Source organism: Strix aluco, chromosome 2 (assembly GCF_031877795.1).
Source record: "Strix aluco isolate bStrAlu1 chromosome 2, bStrAlu1.hap1, whole genome shotgun sequence".
Classification (NCBI taxonomy): Eukaryota; Metazoa; Chordata; class Aves; order Strigiformes; family Strigidae; genus Strix; species Strix aluco.
In genome coordinates, this window is record NC_133932.1 from 33,275,947 (window position 1) to 33,294,921 (window position 18,975).

The following is an 18,975-nucleotide window of genomic DNA, read 5'->3' on the forward strand; positions in this document are numbered from 1 at the left end:
TTAAATCAAATCAGTGTAACATGAAATGCCTAGAGTCAAAAGCAAGATTGGCTCAATAGTGTTCTGCATGTCAGGTAGGATGATCTATTCACCAGTAATGAGGGAGATGGGGGCCTTTGTGCCTTAGCCTGATTCACTGAAGATTAAAACAAGGTTATTACGTATGTGCTTTATAAGAACATGAAAAGAGTGCTATAGGATGCTTTACACTGGTCTACTCTGTAGCATTAAAATCCCTCCCAAAACAACACAAAACCAAAACCTTTTTCAACTGTGTATGTGGGAAGGGTGGGAAATAATATCTGTGTGAAATACGTACAAAACATGATTCTAAGCGTTATGAGAAATTTTTATCTTGTGACTCCAGAACACTTTAAACATGATGAATGCAGTTGTTATCTTCTTACAGAATGGCAACCGTGGGTTGTAACTCCAGTGGGGAGCAGTGCACAGAGCTGGTCTCTGACTCCCACTTTGGTGCCTTTTCCATCAGGCAGAGGCACCTCACGTTAAAAGGGGGATGAGATTCCTGGGGTAATTTAGATCTTTTAACACAAGCTTAGTTCCAATTTCCATATATTAGTAAATGACATCACCCACTTAATCATCTATATCATTTTCTGTAAGGAGCTAATAACCCATTCGTCAAAATTTTGAGTCAACAATGCTCGAACATTGCCTGCACAGTATGCATTTTGTGGGAGGCAAAAAAACCCCCCACCTTGCACATTAAAACAGTCCTTGCTGCTGATGGTAATACACATTCAAAATGGTGCAAAATTACCACTCATGGTGAATCTTAGGTGAATCAGAAAGGATAACAGCTGAGGAAAGGACTGTTTTTGCTGCAGTGAGGAGCCTCTACTCAAAGAGGGGAAAAGCACAGCTCCCAAGAAATAAAATAACTAAAAAAAGTATTTTGGTGAAAAAGCTGAATCCTGCTAAGATCTTTTTACTGTTTGACATTACAGTGTCTCAAGGTGGGATGAAACTTATCTACCAGAAAAATTCATGCTCTTGGATAGACTGTTGTCTCTAAACTGCAATAAGAGAATCACTATCAAAACCCAAAGGATGAGTCTGAAGACCCAGCCCAAAGGTTTTTTGCATCACCTGTCTGTGTACAAACCTTCTTCCATACTTTAAATAAATGATTAGAAACCTCTCCAGCAGCCTTGGTACAGAGAAAAATAAACAGAGTGCTTCATTAAAAATGAAAAGAGAACCAGTCTGAAGAGCTGTGTGGGAGCAATTACATTTAAAGTCTTAATTAACCCATCAGCAATTATCATTCAGAGTCAAGCCAGTGTACGCAGAGCAAGGGACAACGTTGTCTCCAGCTGACGTGAGCTGGTGGTGTTACCTGTGTTAGGGATTTTTGGACTCTTATGGCAGCCACCTCCTAGGCGGAGGTGGAGGGAAACCTGCAGTTACCGTCAGGAGCCCATGTTTGCTGGCTGAGGGCCAGGACAAGGGAAAAAGCTAATCTAATCTCAAAAACATGCAGAATTTTTAACATCTCAACTCTTGTTGAGGTTATTACTCAAGCACCTTCTTTCCTCTCTCCCTCATGTCACATTTATTAAAAGCAGTACATGCAAGGTAAGTCTAGGTTTTATCTATATGTATGAATTTACCACAACAAGTTACAGTGGCAAGAACTGAAGATAATGTGCACTTAATTATTTCCTTTTAGATAATATTGCCAGTCCCAAATTCATATCCCATACCTCAAAATGCAAGATACGCATTGTAAAATAATAAAACAATCTTAGTAGCTCTGTTTTAACTTTGACTTAACTAATCTTGAGAATAGTGTTTTTTACCCCAAGCACAGGAAATTCAAGCTGAGGAGAATGGACTTTCCTATGCCCCTGTCAAATTAGCTTTTTGTCATTGTTCTACAAGAGATCTGGTTACCTTTTCTGTTCCTTCCTCCTTGAGGCTAATAATGTCCAAATCAAAATCTTTCCGTAAGCCATCCGTTTTGTTGAAGGTTATGCGCCCTGTCAGGCCATCCCACCGTGCCTGTGTGAACACAAAAACACTCTTCCCTGTAATGACTAGTAGGAACTACTCTGAAGCCATAATAAATACTGCATTTTAAATTAACTGTAGCATTGAATCACTTCCAAATATTTTTTTAAACATATGTGGCTTTGTCACTTTGATAAAAAACACTTTCTTCAACTTTTTGTTATTTAGTTTCTTTACAACATGTTTTGTATTTTACAATCAGGCACAAGTTTGTGACAGTTTATATACATTGATTTACATATGTCTAGTACTGTATAGAAAAAAGATACTGAAGAGAGAGAGAGAATAAAATATGTATTACGTCTGCCCAAAGACAGGGCAGTTTTGCACTGCATAAGAATTCAGTAAGAAATTAAAAAAGGAGTCTGCTTTGTCCAAGCTTTGGGTCTGAACCTTGGCGTAGGATAGCCTAAATCCACCCAGCCTCACTGGAGAGATCCTCTTTATCCCAGCCCAGGACCTTCTAAGTTCTTCATGATGAGTGGGTAACAAATGGCAGTTGGCGCTGAATGGGAATCCCCAGAAGGTCCTTAATGAAGGAAGGTAGCTAACCACCCCAAATCACCAAAGCTTTCTCAACACTTCAGTTGTGCATTTCCTAGTCTTGTGTGATAGAGACTGTCTCTGCTACTCAGGGCCCAGAAATCCAGATTTTTACAGGAAGAGATAAACGAAAGAAGGGCTTTTGTCATTCTTGCTTGATTTCTTGGACAGGTTGTGGTCAAATGTTCCCCACCAGCATTGGACACCTAATGTCCTGGACTTTGCTGAATTGTTTCACTAATCCCTACTCAGTTTGTATTCCCAAGGCAGAAGACACAAGTTCCCAAGTAAGCAAATGAGGTGTATCTTTCCTAATAAGAGCACTGCCACTGCGTGTGCTCACAGGGTGTTGATGGCATGATGATGATGGCTCTAAAAGCAGGCTTTCAGGAAAAATTCACCCAGTAACACAGACCTAATAAAAACTTTGTAGTGTAAGGTACATGCAATCTTACATACATGTTTGAAGTACAGCATATGAGTTGCATATGATCGGTTTTGGTCCAGGCAGCATTTTACTGTTCTATCATAATTACGTGAAATTACATTTTCCTTGGTTTAAACATTAGCATCAGGAGTAGGTTAAAGTGGTGGACTTTGTACATCAGTCTGTATGGCCATGATGATTCCCTGTGCTGAGGAATGCTTCTTCAGTGCAGCAGGATCAATGTCCAGAACTAACTTTTTCTGCAACTTAAGTTTTCTGTATCTTGTAAGCTTCCCAGCAAGCTCACTTTCTTTTAAATGAGATCTGTCTCTCATATAGCCCCCATTTTGTCACCAAAGCTGAAGCTTATCTAGAAAAGAAAGTATTTGATGGATTTCAAACTGCAGATTATTTTTATAATCTGTTTTTGGGAGCTCCCACATCAGATTAAATTCTTCAAAGATACAAGAAAGTCTGATGATAAATGATGGCACAGTTTCTTCATGTGTGTCAGCCATATTAATTCTTAAATCACAAGCTTTTCTACTGTGCTTTGTAACTTACTTCATTTAATTTGTTGTAGACAGATAACATAAGTGGCATTTAAAATCAGCAGACATAGAATTGTGTCACCCCTTCCTGCTAAATCTAAATTCTAGCTCTGAACCTGCAGTATTTAATCTCAGATACCAGGGTGTTATCACCATGCATCTCTCACAAATCTGTTGCATCTAGAATTTTGTGGAAATATAGCACGATTTTGAAGCATGCTTAAGTAAAGTAAGAATGGAAATGCACAAATGCAACCAACTTGCTATGAGATTTTCAATTTTAATGACACAGGAACATATGAAAATCTCAGCTGTAAGGAGTGAAACACTTGTGGTTTTTTATACTGATATAATTAAGATAGCAGGAGGGGACACATATCAATGCATTTGTAATATCTCTTTCCAGTCTGTCTTTATCACTCTGACATGACCCCATCTCTGATTCATAAAGATGGAATATTTCTTAAAATATGATCTTTAGAGATCAATTCCTCCTTAGAGGGTAATTTGCTTCTGTGAAATGTTCACACTTACTGATTACATATCAGACGCTCAGCTTCTCTGCTAACATGGTATCCTGAATAAAGGAACCAATATGTTATTTTTGGAAATGGTATCAGGAGCCTACATCTCCATTCTTGTAGAAAAGATTTATATGGTGCAATGCTAGCTCACTTTTGAAAATAAACATTGGTGCTTCTACCCCCACACTAAAAAAAATGGAAGGAAAAGATGTTACAAGCTGCATAGGTGTCTGCTTAAATTTCAAGGTATCAGAGAAGTGCATTTAGCCTTTGTCTAACTTTGTCCACTTAAGCTATCGAATAATGACCCAAATGTGACCTAAATTATAAACAGGAGTCATGGAGTGTTTCTCAGAAGAGTTAAACTTAAATGTTGAAGGGGTTTTTGAAACCCTGATTGTGAGGCATACGCTTCAAATACCATTCCAATTCTAAATTTAATTTCTGATTTTTATTTTATTTATTCTAAATAAAAATAAAACATTTAGATTTGAGTCCAGTGAGCATAACTTTATTTCTGACTTCAAGACAGTTGTGATACCTGTGTGTGCAGAATGTCTAGACAGAGAGGTGAGATTTCTTTCCTGATCAGAAACAAAAATTTTCCTTAAGAAACAAAGGGAGGAATGAGTTAGGAACCTACTGTCCATGCCAGGCCTTCTGAAGTCTATGGTAAGCTTTTAATACAATTTGAGTCCTAAAGCACAACTGCCTGCTGGATGCAAAGGCACTGAAATGTATCATTGCTCTGAAATCATAGCTTATACCACCACTTCTTGATGCCTGTCAGGTAAATCAAGGATGCGAGTGCCTATTAGGCACCATGTTCAGGCAAACAGAATAGGCAGCAGTTGCACAGTTCTCAAATGCAATTAACAAACAGAAATGAAGCAGAACTTTTTGAATAGTCAGAATCCACATGACTGTTTAACACAGCAATGAGATTTCATGCTTTTATATGCAAGATTTATAACAATTTTAATGTTTCTAGTGACACTTGTGTTAAATGTTACAGGATATAATAAAAGTTGAATTGGAACCTAATCATGTAATTCATCAAAATAAATTATTTTTTGCATTCTGTCCTTGCTTTAATATTAGAGGCACTAAGGGCCCAATTTGAAACTCTTAGGAAGAGAATGTCTTTTCAATTTTGTTTGTATAATTTTGAGTAGAGCTTGCAGCTTAATTAAAAACTGTGATTTTCAGTGGCTTCTGTTCGTAACATCCTTTGCTTGCCTTAGATTTCATTTATGCAAGGTTGCAGGCTGTCTCTGACAACAGAACCGTGAGGAAATGCTGTTCTTTCAGGAGTTTGGTTTGCAGCAGTAGGGCAATGCAGTGTTTGTTGGAGGTTCAAAATAAGGTCTCACATTCTTTGATACCGTGTTTTATCAGATAATTATTATTCGTATTTCTAAGTTGTAAACATTTGATGACTTTCTCCTGTTTATTAAACAAAATGGGGAATTAACCCAACATGTTGGTTTCAACTGGTAGTTGAAAAGCAAACCACACAGACCAGCAGCTACTCAGACCCTTTCTTACTGAGCATTGAAAAGGTAGTAGATAGAACAGATTACCGATAAATCTTCAGTCATCTCTGAAGGCTGTCAGGTACCTGACATGGCAAAAATATCCAAAGCAACCTAATTAAAACTGTGAAACTATCTATTTTTACTACTTTAAAAAATAAAGATTGTGGGTAAACTACAGACTGAAACATAGGGTTAAATATGCAAATTACAATATTGGTTTCCATATAAATATCTTGATGGAAAACTATAAAAACTGGAAAATTAAGCTGACTCAGCTTCTAAGACCAAACACTCCAGAAGCTTGCTACGAATTCACACCACCAGCATACGGTTTTATATCAATTTCCACTTCATCATCTTGAATCAATTACTGTAGCACTAAGCCAAAGCCAATCAACAGTTCAATCACAGAATCAATTAGTCCAGCTGCTGCCAGACTTTCAAACGTAAAACAACAAGTACATTTCATATTCAGTTTCTTTTGTCTCTACCAGACCTCACTTGTATTTCCAAATTTGTATTAGCAAGACATAACTAGAAATTATGATCAAGAAATCATAATGCACAGTGTATATAATGCATTGACTGAGTAAATATTCAGCTTTATGATATAGCCTTGATGGTATATAGCCAATTTTGTAGATACTGTGTTGCACTACTGCACACAAAAGTGTCAATCTCATAAATTGATTGCATTTTTATTATGTATTTGTTTTTTCTTACTCACTATAAGCTTATCCAAATAATTTAATTAACTATTTATCTGCCTATGGCATATTTTCACTTTCTGAGTCCAGTGTCGCAGTGATAGATACTGGAGAGCTGTATTTCAGATTAGAAAACTTTAAATTTTTCATGGTCCTTTTTAAAATGTTCAGAGTGTCCTGGTAATACAAAAATGCAAAGGCATAATCTTATTTTAAGCTTTTAAACTATTATATTTAATAACAGAAGCAGACATTTCTGCTTGTCTATTGATATTCCACTTATTCCAATAACCTGTGAAATAAAAGTTTTTCTGAACCTGTTCTTTAGACCTTCACTTGCAATTAATCAAGCAATCTCTAGATTTCAGACTCAAGTTTTAACCTTTTATTGTTCCCATTGTCCAAAAAATACGATCCCCCATTTTGAACCTGTGTCTGCAGCTGATGTTAGAAAACATCTGAGACACAAATATGCACCCCCAAATTCAAACTATAACTATATCACTTACAAAATATGTGTACACATTGAATCTACTTTAAATGGTATAAGGAGAAACTGTCGTAACTCTTAACAAATTTTAAAAACACATAGACGAAAGGAGTTGATAAAATTTCTGAATGAAAAGCCAAGAAAAGCTATTTTAGCGCAGTATTGTGGCAGAAAATGAACTGTTCTGTTGTTCAGCTCCAAAACCCTGCACAATACCAGGTTCAAGCCTGGCTTTGTGCAAGATATTCAGACACTTTGCATTTGCTACTGAAGCCTGAATTATTGTTTAATATGAAAATATTGTAAATTGATGATAAACAACTTCTTATGTGAAGATTATTATTAGATATAAGTGCAATGCTAAATGACACTCTTCATTCAAAAGCCTTACAAATGCATCTGGGCGCACAAATCACCCTACTGCAATTGACTTGAGAAATTCCCAAAGAAAATAATGGGCCATATTTAGTTATTTATTTTGTAAAACAGTCTCTGTAATTTTTTTTCTCTCTTTTTTTTGTTGTTTTTTTTTTTTTCTTTCTCTTGCTGTTTTTGTGTAATTTGAACATTTTGAAACCTTATCCTAAAGACATGCAATCCGCAGAGTTTTTCTACAGATTTAATGGGAGTCTGGAACCAAAATCAGTTAGCTGGACTCTTTAGTATGGGAGAAGTACATTCAGAAGCTAGAGTGAAGTCTAATCGAAGATAAGAATATTTTCCTGACTACTCAGTTTTGTCAATGGGATTATCTTGACCTTTGGTATGTTGCTTTCAAAAACATGTTAAAGGTAACCTACAAAGGCAAGTAATTGGGCTGATTTTTTTTTTTTTTAAATGATGGATATATAGGCCAAGTATATTTGTATTTTTCATTTCTGGTGTTATAAACTGTTTATTTATTATCAGAAGTTACTAGGCAAAACTGAACATCAGTTATTGATTTAATGTACATTTCTAATTGACCACAGTTGTGAAGAAAAAGGTATTAATTTACACCACCATCATGCTGTTGTTTTTCTTTCTTATTTTAATGATGAATGAAACATTAGAAAAAAAATTATTGGCAATGATCTGACCTGGAATTCAGGAAGCATTAGTATTCAACTCCCCAAATTGCATTTGCTCATTTACTATTGCACAGTGGCAGAGACATGTTAACATCATAGTCTTTTTGGACTCTCTAAAATGAATGCATTATGGTTTTGGACTGGGATTAGGAAATTAATTCTGCTTCTGTGTTGGTCTACCAAAATGAACAACATGGAAGGAAACCAGTCTTGTCCAGAAGAGAGATTTTACATCATAATTTCCTTTAGCCACCATCTCACTAGAACATTTTACTTCAGCTAAACATTAGCAAGCCCAAGTGAATGACAGCAAAGCAAATTCTGCAAGTACTAGTGTCTCCATGCCACTTCGGGTACAGCATCCTTCAGCTTTTAAGAAAAGGTGGCAAAGTACATCAGGTGTGTCTGAGTGACAGACCTGTTCTGTTTAGTCAGGGTTACCTGCTTATAAAGAAGGTGAACATCTACTTTAGTTTTGAATTGACAAGTAAAAATTTCTGATGAGGGTTGTGGTGCTAACTGACATCCAAATGCCGAGGTGGGCAACAATGTCTCCTCCACTGGGCCTTAGACTTATTAACAGAGCAGAACTCTGATCATTACAGAATTATTGACAATGATTAATACACATATACAGAGAATATCAATTGTGTTGCTTGATGGCAAGGACAAGACAGAGAGTGAGGAGAGTGAGCTCTTTTTATCTTTTTTTTTTTTTCCCCACTCCAAACATTTTCTTCTTTGCTATAAAATCAGATATCTGAAAAATTTATAAAACATAGGCATACCTAAACCTACTGTGGTCACATGCTCAGAATACCACAGATCACTTTTCTACAGCAAAATCTTCCAACACTGTAAATAACAATACTACCATATACTAACCAAAATGGTAATGACCAAGCGAAAGTTTACTTTAATTTTCTTTTGATTTTCTTTCCTTTTGGAAGAGATACTTCATGCTTTATTAGAATTGCAGAGACAGTTGATACATTTAAGTGAGAGTGATATTGCTTCTAGTTACAGTGGAAGTCATAATGTGCTCTGAGCCACACATCAATTTATCAGCTCTTACAATTAATCCTCTTATTAAAAGAGATCCTCAAGGATTATGGAATATAGTGAGTTAGTGTATGACTTTTCCATTATTCTGGTCCAAATCTAGCATAACAGATGTAATAAAAAGAATTTCAGCATTTTTCATTACAGAGTTTTATCTACCCCACTGAAAATCATGATGCTTCATAGTCTCTTTACTTGTAAGAGGTCCATGACTTGAAGAGTCCTGGGCTTTTACTAAACAGCACTGGAATGGAAAAGAGGAGGCTTGTTCTTAGTAAGAGGTTTAGGCAGCTGTTGTAAGACTGAGCACACACCTGCTTGAAAGAGAGAGAAATGGTGGGTAAACAGGGAAAGAGGATTTTTTAGAATGTCACAGGCTGTTCTGTTCTGTGAGCCGCTCAATAGCACTCATTTTCAGAGCACTGATTAAGCTTAATGACAATCAGGGATAGTCGTATGAAAGGTTTTTGGTGTGACAAATTTGACAAATGAACCCTGAATACTTGAGGATGATGGCTTAGGTGGATTCATTTCAGAGCATATGTTTGAAAAGACTTTGAGTTCCTTTAAAGCTTAGACCTACCAGATTGCTTTATATCAATACCAGAGAGGAGGGAGTGGGTGTGAAGAATCGGAAGGGAAGGTCAAACTTTGCCAGTTATTCTTCCTAGTAAGAGCAGAGTCTATCTTACCATACACGAACATGACTGAAGTGTCTGGGTGGGATTACTCTTGATTAGGAACTTGGAAACCATAACTTTAACCTACTGTGTTAACAGTGATTGGGATCCCATTGTAACAGATACTGCTTGCATAGGCAAGACAGTATGTAGGGAAATCCTGTTCCACACAGCTAACCGACTAAATATACTAACTAGACAAAAGCTGTCATTCACCTTTCACAGAGGGGAATCACAGCATTTCCAGCTACAGGACTTCTTCACATAGATTTTAGGTCCTGCTGCTTTTGTTTTAGAGTGGTGTGGTAGCTACAAGCATGGATGGTGAACAGCCTAATCATGTCAGCCTGTTGGAAGTGACTTCCAAGCAATGACCAGTTTTGCCTTATCAGGTAACCACAGCACAGGTTTTGGAGCTGTCCTGAAGTGATTTGCTCATGGCTGCATAGAGTCTGTGGCAGAGACAGGAGCCAAAGCCAAAGCTCTGGCATTCCCACCCATCATGTTGAGTGGGAAATGTCCTCCCCAGCTGAGATGTTGTCCTATTACAGTGACATCGACCCACTGAACAAGAGGGATGACAAGGAGCCTGTGGGGGTTTCATGTGGTGCAAAGGACTGTGTCATTTCCACCTGAGATAATGGGATCCAAGTGCTGGCAAATCTGTGAATGGATGAGTAGGAGGTTGTGTTGTTGAGGAACAGATTGCTTCAATGAGAGTACGCTGCTCTGAAACCTAAATCATCTGCATTTAACAGTTATAAGCTCTTTGGAGCAAAGACTGTGCATAGCGAATAGCTCAGTGGTGATGTGACTAGGGCTTCTGGGAGCTTTTCCTGTACAAGTATCATCCAGTTTAGGCCATGTACTAACACTAAATCAAAATATCAGTGTGGAGCAAATGATGAGCACTTTTAGTAGGCCAGGTCATATAAAATATGTTCTGAAAAATGGTTTTGTATAGCAAATATCAAAATATTCTCCATATATTCAGATAAAATCATTTTATAGTAATTATTGCTCATTTTTTATAAACAAATCTACTTTCCAGGTAATATTTAAGAAAGTAAAATAGGAATGGAAGAAAATATATATAATCTTTTTGTCAGATCTCTTGTTTTGATATTAGATATCGCAGTGCCAAAACCTTGCAGATAATTTTTTTATCAATTCAATTTGTATTTATTCTTAGTATGCAAGTTCTAGGACCATTATTTTGCAATCTGTGTATAGATCATTCCATAAATTAAGTCATTTTCCACTTGAAATTTTATTTCAGAATAGAAATCCCTATTGGCATCAACCTCAGCTATACATTATCTTCTTGGAAAGCTGACCTTTATGTCCTAATAAATCATCATGGGATGCAAGTCTAGCAGTTGTTTTGTTTGCTCTTTTAATTAAGAGTTTTCAGTTCAAACTAACAGACAGTAATAAGCTTATATCAGAAATGCATACATTACTTCATGGACAAGAAGTAAGTTTTTAAAAAATAAAGAAAAATATTTGTTTTAATGAGAGTGGATCAAATCCTAATATCAAATTATCTGGTGAGAGAAGTCCTACTAAAGTAAATAACTGCTTTTCTTTGAATTAAGTAAATATTGCAGCATCAGAGTCCAGAGAACAGCTGCAGACAGTATTTATAAATGCTGTAATTGACTCAACAGTAAAACACAATGACAAAGATGCAGCAAAATAGATGCTATTTTATGTTTTGGAGCTGAAATATTGTCATCTTTGCCCGGTCGTCTGGATAGAGATTTCTGTACAGCAGAAAGACTGAGTGACTGACATACAGATCCTTCCTCAGTCAGCAGGGGAGATGGTGAGTTCTTGGGTCTTCTGACATGCAGAGTCTTGTATTGCTCACTTCTTTTTTTGTTCCACTCTTCAGATTTTTAGTCCCATGAAAATATCCTTACATGTTGAATTTGGTAGTAATAAAAGACCAAGAAACAAAAGAAGTGTTCTGTACTCTTACAAGATGTTTTGTGCTCCTTTGTTTGGAGATGCTGCCAATTTTAACAAAAAAAATATTGATGAATGTATCCCCAGATGGATTGTTTCTCTTCTGTCTTATTTTACATTCGTACTTTTCCTGTAATAAAAAAATCTTCTGTTCCTTCTTCTTCCAATGATGTTCTAGGTTTGTTTTAGATTTAGTTACTTATTACCAAGAATCCCCTGAAAATTACATCCTGTGATTTGATACCAGTTAATCAAGACTTTGTGCATTCCTGTCCCTTTCTCAAAATGTTAGTCAGCTCATCAAATTTGGACAAAATCAATCTGGATGTGGTTGTGCTGTTAACTCATTAGTTCTGTCTTCTGTTCCCTGCACCAGAGCTTTCCAGGAAATCTAGCAGTCCTGAGGATGGGTGTTTCCTTCTTCTGTAACAAGAGAAAAACAAACTGGCAGGATCTCACCTGCACTGGTGAATCAGAATGAGAGAGTAGGAACTTGCCATCCATCTAAAGTGCTGGCTAAACATCAAACAGTTCAGAGATTTAAAGGATATAAACTTTTAAATATTTATGTGCTGAAAAAAAAAAAATCTGAGAGCTGCAAGCAGCACTAAAAATGTGAGAAAACAGAGAAATCTACTACTTTCTCATTGTAGATCAACCAGGTCTAGAACAAGCATGTATATAGCAGATACCTGAGGATAAACAGGAATTTCTAAATCATTTGTACACTTTCAGCACAGGTAAGGTAGACATGCAGTTGGTTTTGGAGGTAAGTATGGTCTAGCAAGTGACTAATGCACTGAATCATCATCACTCAGAATAATTATTACAAATAACTCAAGCCAGAGGCTTGAGAGATATACAGTCATAGTAGTTCCTGTATGACCAAGTCCACTCATCGTGTTGTTTTCTATGGTCATTAGTATACACAAAGAAGTGGTTCAGCTCAGAGGATTGTCAAAACTTTTTTCCTGTGGTGCAGGACTTCCCAGCTCTTTTTTGGTGACTGGAAATTATAACACCTCCTTGTTTCCCAGTCTCCCTAATTAGGTTGATGGAGAGGCCTCTTTCTTCACAAAACAAGGCTATCTATCATTTGCTTAAATGTCTTGAGTTTGGAAGAAAAGATTCCAGGAATTACATTCTTATGTATATAAGATAACGGGTCATTTTTCTTTTCTTTTTGTAAAGACGAAACACGAAATAAAAACATTTATAGTCAATGTAACCAGAACACAGTGTACCGCACTGAATCATCATCATGGTTTCAAAAAGCAGGCAAAATAACAACCTAAGATAATATAGATAGACTTGCTGCATAATTTCATTTCTTGATGCTGAGCCAGTTGCTGTTGTCTTGTACAGGGAAGGACTGGATGTGTCTTCTTTTTTTAATTATTTTTACTCTTGAAGCAGAGTGTCATCCACAGACTAGAGTCACACAGTGCTAGATGCTTTAAAAACTGTTCAACATTTATTGTATTCTTCCTGTATACGAACAAGCTAAATTAAGGTCTCATTTTAAATCTTTAACAATGAAAAATGATGTGAGAATTTAAGCAGACTTCTTCAAGGATTTAATTTTAATAATCCTTGTCTTGCAGGCTGGAGATATTCTATGAGGCACACCATTTATTACTTGTGGAAATGAGCATCAGCTAGCAGAGGGCTGGAAAATCCTTTATAAATTCTGAGGAGTTTCCTGAGCTTGAAGGCATTTGAACAAGGTTGGCTTTCCAGTCTAGCTGAGACATCTTCACTCAGAATAATTATTACAAATAAGTTGAGACAGAGGCTTGAAAGTTTTACGGACATGATAGAGCCTGAATGACCAAGTCCACTTACCTTGTTGTTTTCTGTGGTTGTTACATTAGCTTACACAAAGAATTGGCTCAGCTCAGAGGATTCTTCAGAGCTTTTAAAGCCACACTATGAAAGGAAGGCTGTATTCAATTACTCGATGCAATATCTAGATGGATTGCTCTCACTTCTGGTCTCTACTAACTAGACGTCCTTGAAACGTATCTTGTCAAAAAAACAACATAAGCTGAAATGCAGATGTAAATGCTTCAGATTTCTTTTAAACTTTGAGATTTGTGTGTGTGTGATTCTGTTTGAGGGGATTTAATAAAGTCACCCAAGATAAAGTCTGCATCTCTATCTTCTGAAATACTTCTCTATGCATTTGTTCTTTTAATTGTTACTGGATTTGAGTGAGGGAAGCTCACACTCATTTAGATGATAATTGAGTAACAGACAATCATTATTTTGGGGCTTATCTCGTGCTTTAAAGGGGATGTGACCAGGGAATTTGATCATTCAGTTATAAACAGCTGTTTCATGTTTACATATATTTTCCTTTTAGGAAAAGTGGAATCATCCTTTCTCTCCCTATTCCCTCTCTGGAGACAATGACCTTTTTCTTTCTGGACACTGGTAAGATGTACTCGCTGCAAATGCTTCCATAAGGGCTAAAAGATTAAAATATCATTTAGATATGAATGACATTAGGTCACTGAGAGAGAAAATCTTCTGACAAGGATTTACTTTTCATTAAAAAGATCTTAATGAGTTATTGTAGAAAAGTCTTGATCCCAGACAGTGTATTTTATGTAATATCATCCTTTGCGGGAACTAGCTGATGACTTCTCTGACCCCAAAGCTATCCTCAGGGCTGGGGGGGTTTTGTCAGGCTTGCTTTTCTCTGCAGATTTCCAAACGCTTCCTACAATCAGTATTAGCTCATGATATCTTCAGAGTATAGAAGATTACTCTCTTTGTTGCTGTAATTGATTATTCTGCAGCCACAGACATTTTTGCTAGTGCTTTTCTCCTATAGACTTGCTGGTAGCACCTCGGATCTTGGTCATTAAGGAAAATAGGTAGTGGATCTGCTACTGTTGTTACCTCGTACAGTTACCTGAAGTCCTAAGGTTGAGAGAAGAGTATTCTCACATTAAACTAGCCATCTTTTGTTTTCATGTACTAGGAAAATTCAGAAACTGACCCCAATGTGCATACATTTAGATCACCATGAATCAAAAGGCAATATTTTGCCCTAGGATGTCCACTTTCCAGTTGCTTTCAAGAAGAAGATAACTTGTGTGTATCTGAGGACCACATATGACCTGAACCTTGCCTTCCCAAAAGGACAGTGAGAGGCTGAAAAAAATTAATTTGTCATCTGCTGCGTGAAGAGAGAAACAGCCTTTGAGCTGCCATACAAGTCAAAGCCTTTCCACCTTAACCTCCGCTCGTGTCCAAGCAGGTTCTGAGGTCCTTTCTATTACCATCAGCCTGGCATTTTACAGCATTGGCCCACAAAGCAAATGAGATGACTACAGTTCTTACCATCACTAAAATAAAATGCAAAAACCACCATGGAGCCATTGAAGTACTTGCTAAGCTCTAGCACCTGCAGGACTCATTGCAGGCAACCTCTTTGTCTGAAAGTTGTTTATTTAGCCTGCAGGACAGAATATTTGTCTTCAGACCAGTCTGTAAAATGCCTTCACAGACTGTCAGTATCAATCACAAAACAGTAAATTGTATTTATGTGGGCCCAAACTATTATTCTGCCTGCTTGACTTTTTTTTCTCCATACCTATTCACTTGATTCCTAATTTATAAAGTTCATCTACCTTGTTGAGCAAACCAGATCCTAAATGAACTGGGGAGGTCCAAACATATTTGCTATTTAGTTCTCAACACCTGTTATAGCCTTTATGGGAGATGTAATACTGTCTTATTAAACTTTATCCTCTACTTTTAACAACCATCTTTTTTGGCTACAACAGAAACAGGAAGGTAAGTCTCTTGGAGTATTTAAATCAGTGTTTCACTGACCATGAAAGGCACTATCTGCAAAGCAATCAGTAATTAGTTCACATATCTCACTCCATGCAAGAGAAGCTAGCTGTATATAATAAATATGAACTACATAACTGTTTAAGCTTTGAATTGGACCTGCTGCAGTATGTCTGGTACTCTTGGTCAAAGTACTTCTGGCTTCGGATTCAGGACATTTATGATATATATTTACCATCACCTAAAATAAGTAGGTCACCGCTGTAGAATTATGCAGGTGTGTTCACTGATACAAAGTCTTTTGCTAACTTTCAATTTCATTATAATTATTCTTATAACACACCAGAAATGGTATGAGTAGCAATGCTGCCTCATTTAGTTTGAGGTTGAGAAGTAGAAGAGCAAAGGTTCCCACTTAGATCAAATCAGAAGGGAGGAAAGAAGTTCATCTTTATTACAGACAGTCCTGAGACAATTTTCTTCTGTCTTTTACTGTTCCTGCTACAGCCTTCCCACCTCCTCCCCAGTGGGGGATCTGGATGTAGCATGGCTGATGTCAGTGTGAGAGAAGTGATCTTTACCAGTGCTGCTTCCCTGACTCCTCTGGGTGTTCCTATGACTGTGTTGCAGTAAGGAAAATATCTTAAAGGTTCCTTAATTCTTAAGTCAGGTCCCTGAGTACTGGGGTAACTCTTTTCTTTGTACTCTCAAAGAGAGAATTTTACAAGGAACCCTTAAAATTCATAAAACACCCTGTGTAGAGAGTACTGTTTCAGTAACTTTCAATGCTATCTGTGTAGGTGAATCACCATGTCATATAGTGCCTATGTTAGTGCTAAAAAATTTACTTAGAAAGGTTTGGAGAAGGTGATGACAGCTCTTCTACATGTTCTGTAACCACCACATGTCTTGTCTTTCAGTTTGCTCCTACTATATTTCTGGATTCAGGTGTATGCCCCAATGTGCTGCTACCACGTACCTTGTACCTCAGCCTACAGGTCCTGTTCCACCTACACAAGTGCTAATGAATGTGGCTTTGGTAGGAATCATACTGTCATGGACAAGAACTGGGGGAAAAAATGAAATATGCATAGGAAACTCCTTATAATTTTCAATTTTCTTTTCCACAAGCCTCCATTTGAATTTCATAATAAAAACTGAACTTTTGGAAGAGTGAAGGCATTTCAGCTAAAATGTGTATTTTTTAGAACATCTGTGGATCAAGCTAGCTCAGTGATGCATTCTTAACAAGAGAGATAGTGCATAACTTCATGAAGCAATTTACTACTTCAGAAATACTGGCTGAAATATTTTCTGGATATTGATTACTGATCAAACAATCTGCAAAACAATTGAAATTAAGTGGTGAAACAAGGACAGAGCTACAGACTTGGTTTTCTTTCAATTTCTAGAATGGCTGTTGTTAGTTATTGCATATTTTTAGAGATTATATACAACCATAACAACATAACTATAACATTAACCGAGCAGAAAATACGGGCAGTCTTATGGTGTGTTAGTCTGAGATTTTATCACACCTACGGTTTAGCAGTTTCTTTTTTTCAAAGACCAAATAAAGTCTCCACCAGAATGCAGACCACAGACTTCTGTCTGTAAATCAATGTTTCTCTGCTAGGAAGGTGAGGAAGACTTGGGGATCTGAGTGCCAGAAACCAGAGCATAGCATATGACAAAAAGCAGGAAGAAACAACACAAGCCAGTGCTGTAAAGAACGGAAAGATTATGCTGACCATAAGCAGATGGTCTACACTTGCCTCTTTTATCAGATTCATGAATCTGGGTCCAAAACGCCACGGCTTGTGTCTGTGGCACTGTAGGGAGCTGACAGCCATTTGGGAGGCACGCTGGGAGGCCACTGCTACCATGTAAACAGCATCGTACATCAGAGCTGCTTCAGTCTGCATGAAAAAAAATAGAAAGGCTTTAATTAATATACACCTTTGTGCCCGGTCCTTGCTTTTCTTCATTAAGAACTGTTCCCTCGGGCTACTGTTATGGAAAAGGCCACTACTGAGCTTTCCTCTGAAATCTGAGGTGCAAAAAAATCCATTATTTTGCCACTCATATTGATTTCAGAGTATTTTCAGTTGAGCATTGGGAAAAAATGTACATTGTATAGCTACAGGAAGAGAGAGGAATGTGGGTCCAGTGTAGGAAGGAGCACGCAGGTAGCTCTGTGGCATGAAGAGGAGTTTTAAGAAGTCTGAGGTGATACAGCAGTCCAGGTCCCATCCTCCAGGCATGTCTTAGGGCCAAGCACTTTGCAGTACCCAGCCTTCTATAGATTCCTCATGGGATTTGCCAAAGATTCTCAGAACCTCAAGGTGTGTCATTCGAAAGCACCATGCAGGTGCTCAAGCCAGTCTTTGCTCAGCCTACAGGTTGGTGTGGCACAGCGACATGGCACGGGAGCATGTGGGAGGGCTGCCCAAGTGAGGCCCGTGCTAGCTCCCCATTGCCACTCCTCTCATGGCACTTGTGGGATTGTTTTCTTCCCCAAGGTGTAGGCAGGGCCTGCTTGCCAGGGAAATCAATCCCACTGAGCACCTGGAAGGTATCCCACCAGACAGGTATCTACCATCTCCAAGTGTCTACTGCCATCAAGGATCTCGGCTTTTGGCACAAATGTGTGAAATGGCCCCAGTGAGATTTGGCCAGGGCTGTTCCCCTGCCATGCCTCCCTTGCTGTCTTAGAGAGAGGTGAACTCTCCTTCTGAGCAGCCTTTTTTGATGATTAAGTTGGACTTATACATTTAACTTGTAGTTGTCTAAGACAGGACAGATGAATACAGCCCTTATCACTTAAATATTACTAAAATTACTGGATGCTTGGTTGTACATCTGTGTTTCTTTTGAGAATAGATCTATTGGTTTAAAAATATGCCCAGTAAGCCTCAAACTGAGATCACACATCATCACCCTTTATCATTGGGAAGTTTTAGAAAAATCTCACCTTCACCTTCGCTGTGCTTCAGTACTCTCATGTGTGAGGTGGGAATGGCCATGTTTTCCTTAATGCACAGGGATGCTGTGAAAATTACATGCTTATCTTTCTTGTAAAGCTACTGAATAATTAAGTAGGGGCCTTAAAATAAAGTACTAACTCTGCAGATGGGAAACTGCACTCATCTATATGAACCGCAAAGCTAATCCATTTTTTATACCTTTCTTGTGCAATTCCTTTGGGAAATTAATAGATTTGATTCTTTGTCTGTTTCATTTACCTAAGTAAATTACAACAGCATCGGTCTTATCAGCAGTGGAGGTTTTTGCTGGCAATCAAATGTGATCTGAATTTATCAGCTAATCTTAATATACTGCAGATGAGGAATCGATCTTGACGCAGTCGTCAGGATCTGCCCAAAACAATGCTCCCACAATCAGAGCAAATTGAAAACATTATAAATTGTGAGGCAAGCAGGAGAAGACAATAACAGCTGTTCTTAGTGTTGAGTGACTTAAACGAGATTCTTGTTCCAAGCGGACCCAGAGACTAAAGGCCTGATCCAAAATCCTTCAAAATCAATGGAAAGATTCCCATCAATGT

At 37.6% G+C, this 18,975-nt stretch overlaps 1 protein-coding gene across 7 annotated transcripts in view; it reads right to left on the reverse strand.

The window, feature by feature from the left end:
* Nucleotides 1–18,975, reverse strand: part of GRIK1 (glutamate ionotropic receptor kainate type subunit 1) — a 178,005-nt gene that overhangs the window by 34,912 nt on the left and 124,118 nt on the right. For 5 of the 7 annotated variants that reach the window (XM_074814185.1, XM_074814186.1, XM_074814191.1 and 2 more), the window contains 3 exons: nucleotides 17,183–17,326; nucleotides 1,921–2,028; nucleotides 1,130–1,174 (listed from right to left, as the gene is read on the reverse strand). In XM_074814185.1, the coding sequence (XP_074670286.1) occupies nucleotides 1,130–1,174; nucleotides 1,921–2,028; nucleotides 17,183–17,326 (297 nt within the window). The remainder of the gene's footprint in view (nucleotides 1–1,129; nucleotides 1,175–1,920; nucleotides 2,029–17,182; nucleotides 17,327–18,975) is intronic. The other 2 variants (XM_074814188.1, XM_074814189.1) reach the window with 1 other exon arrangement.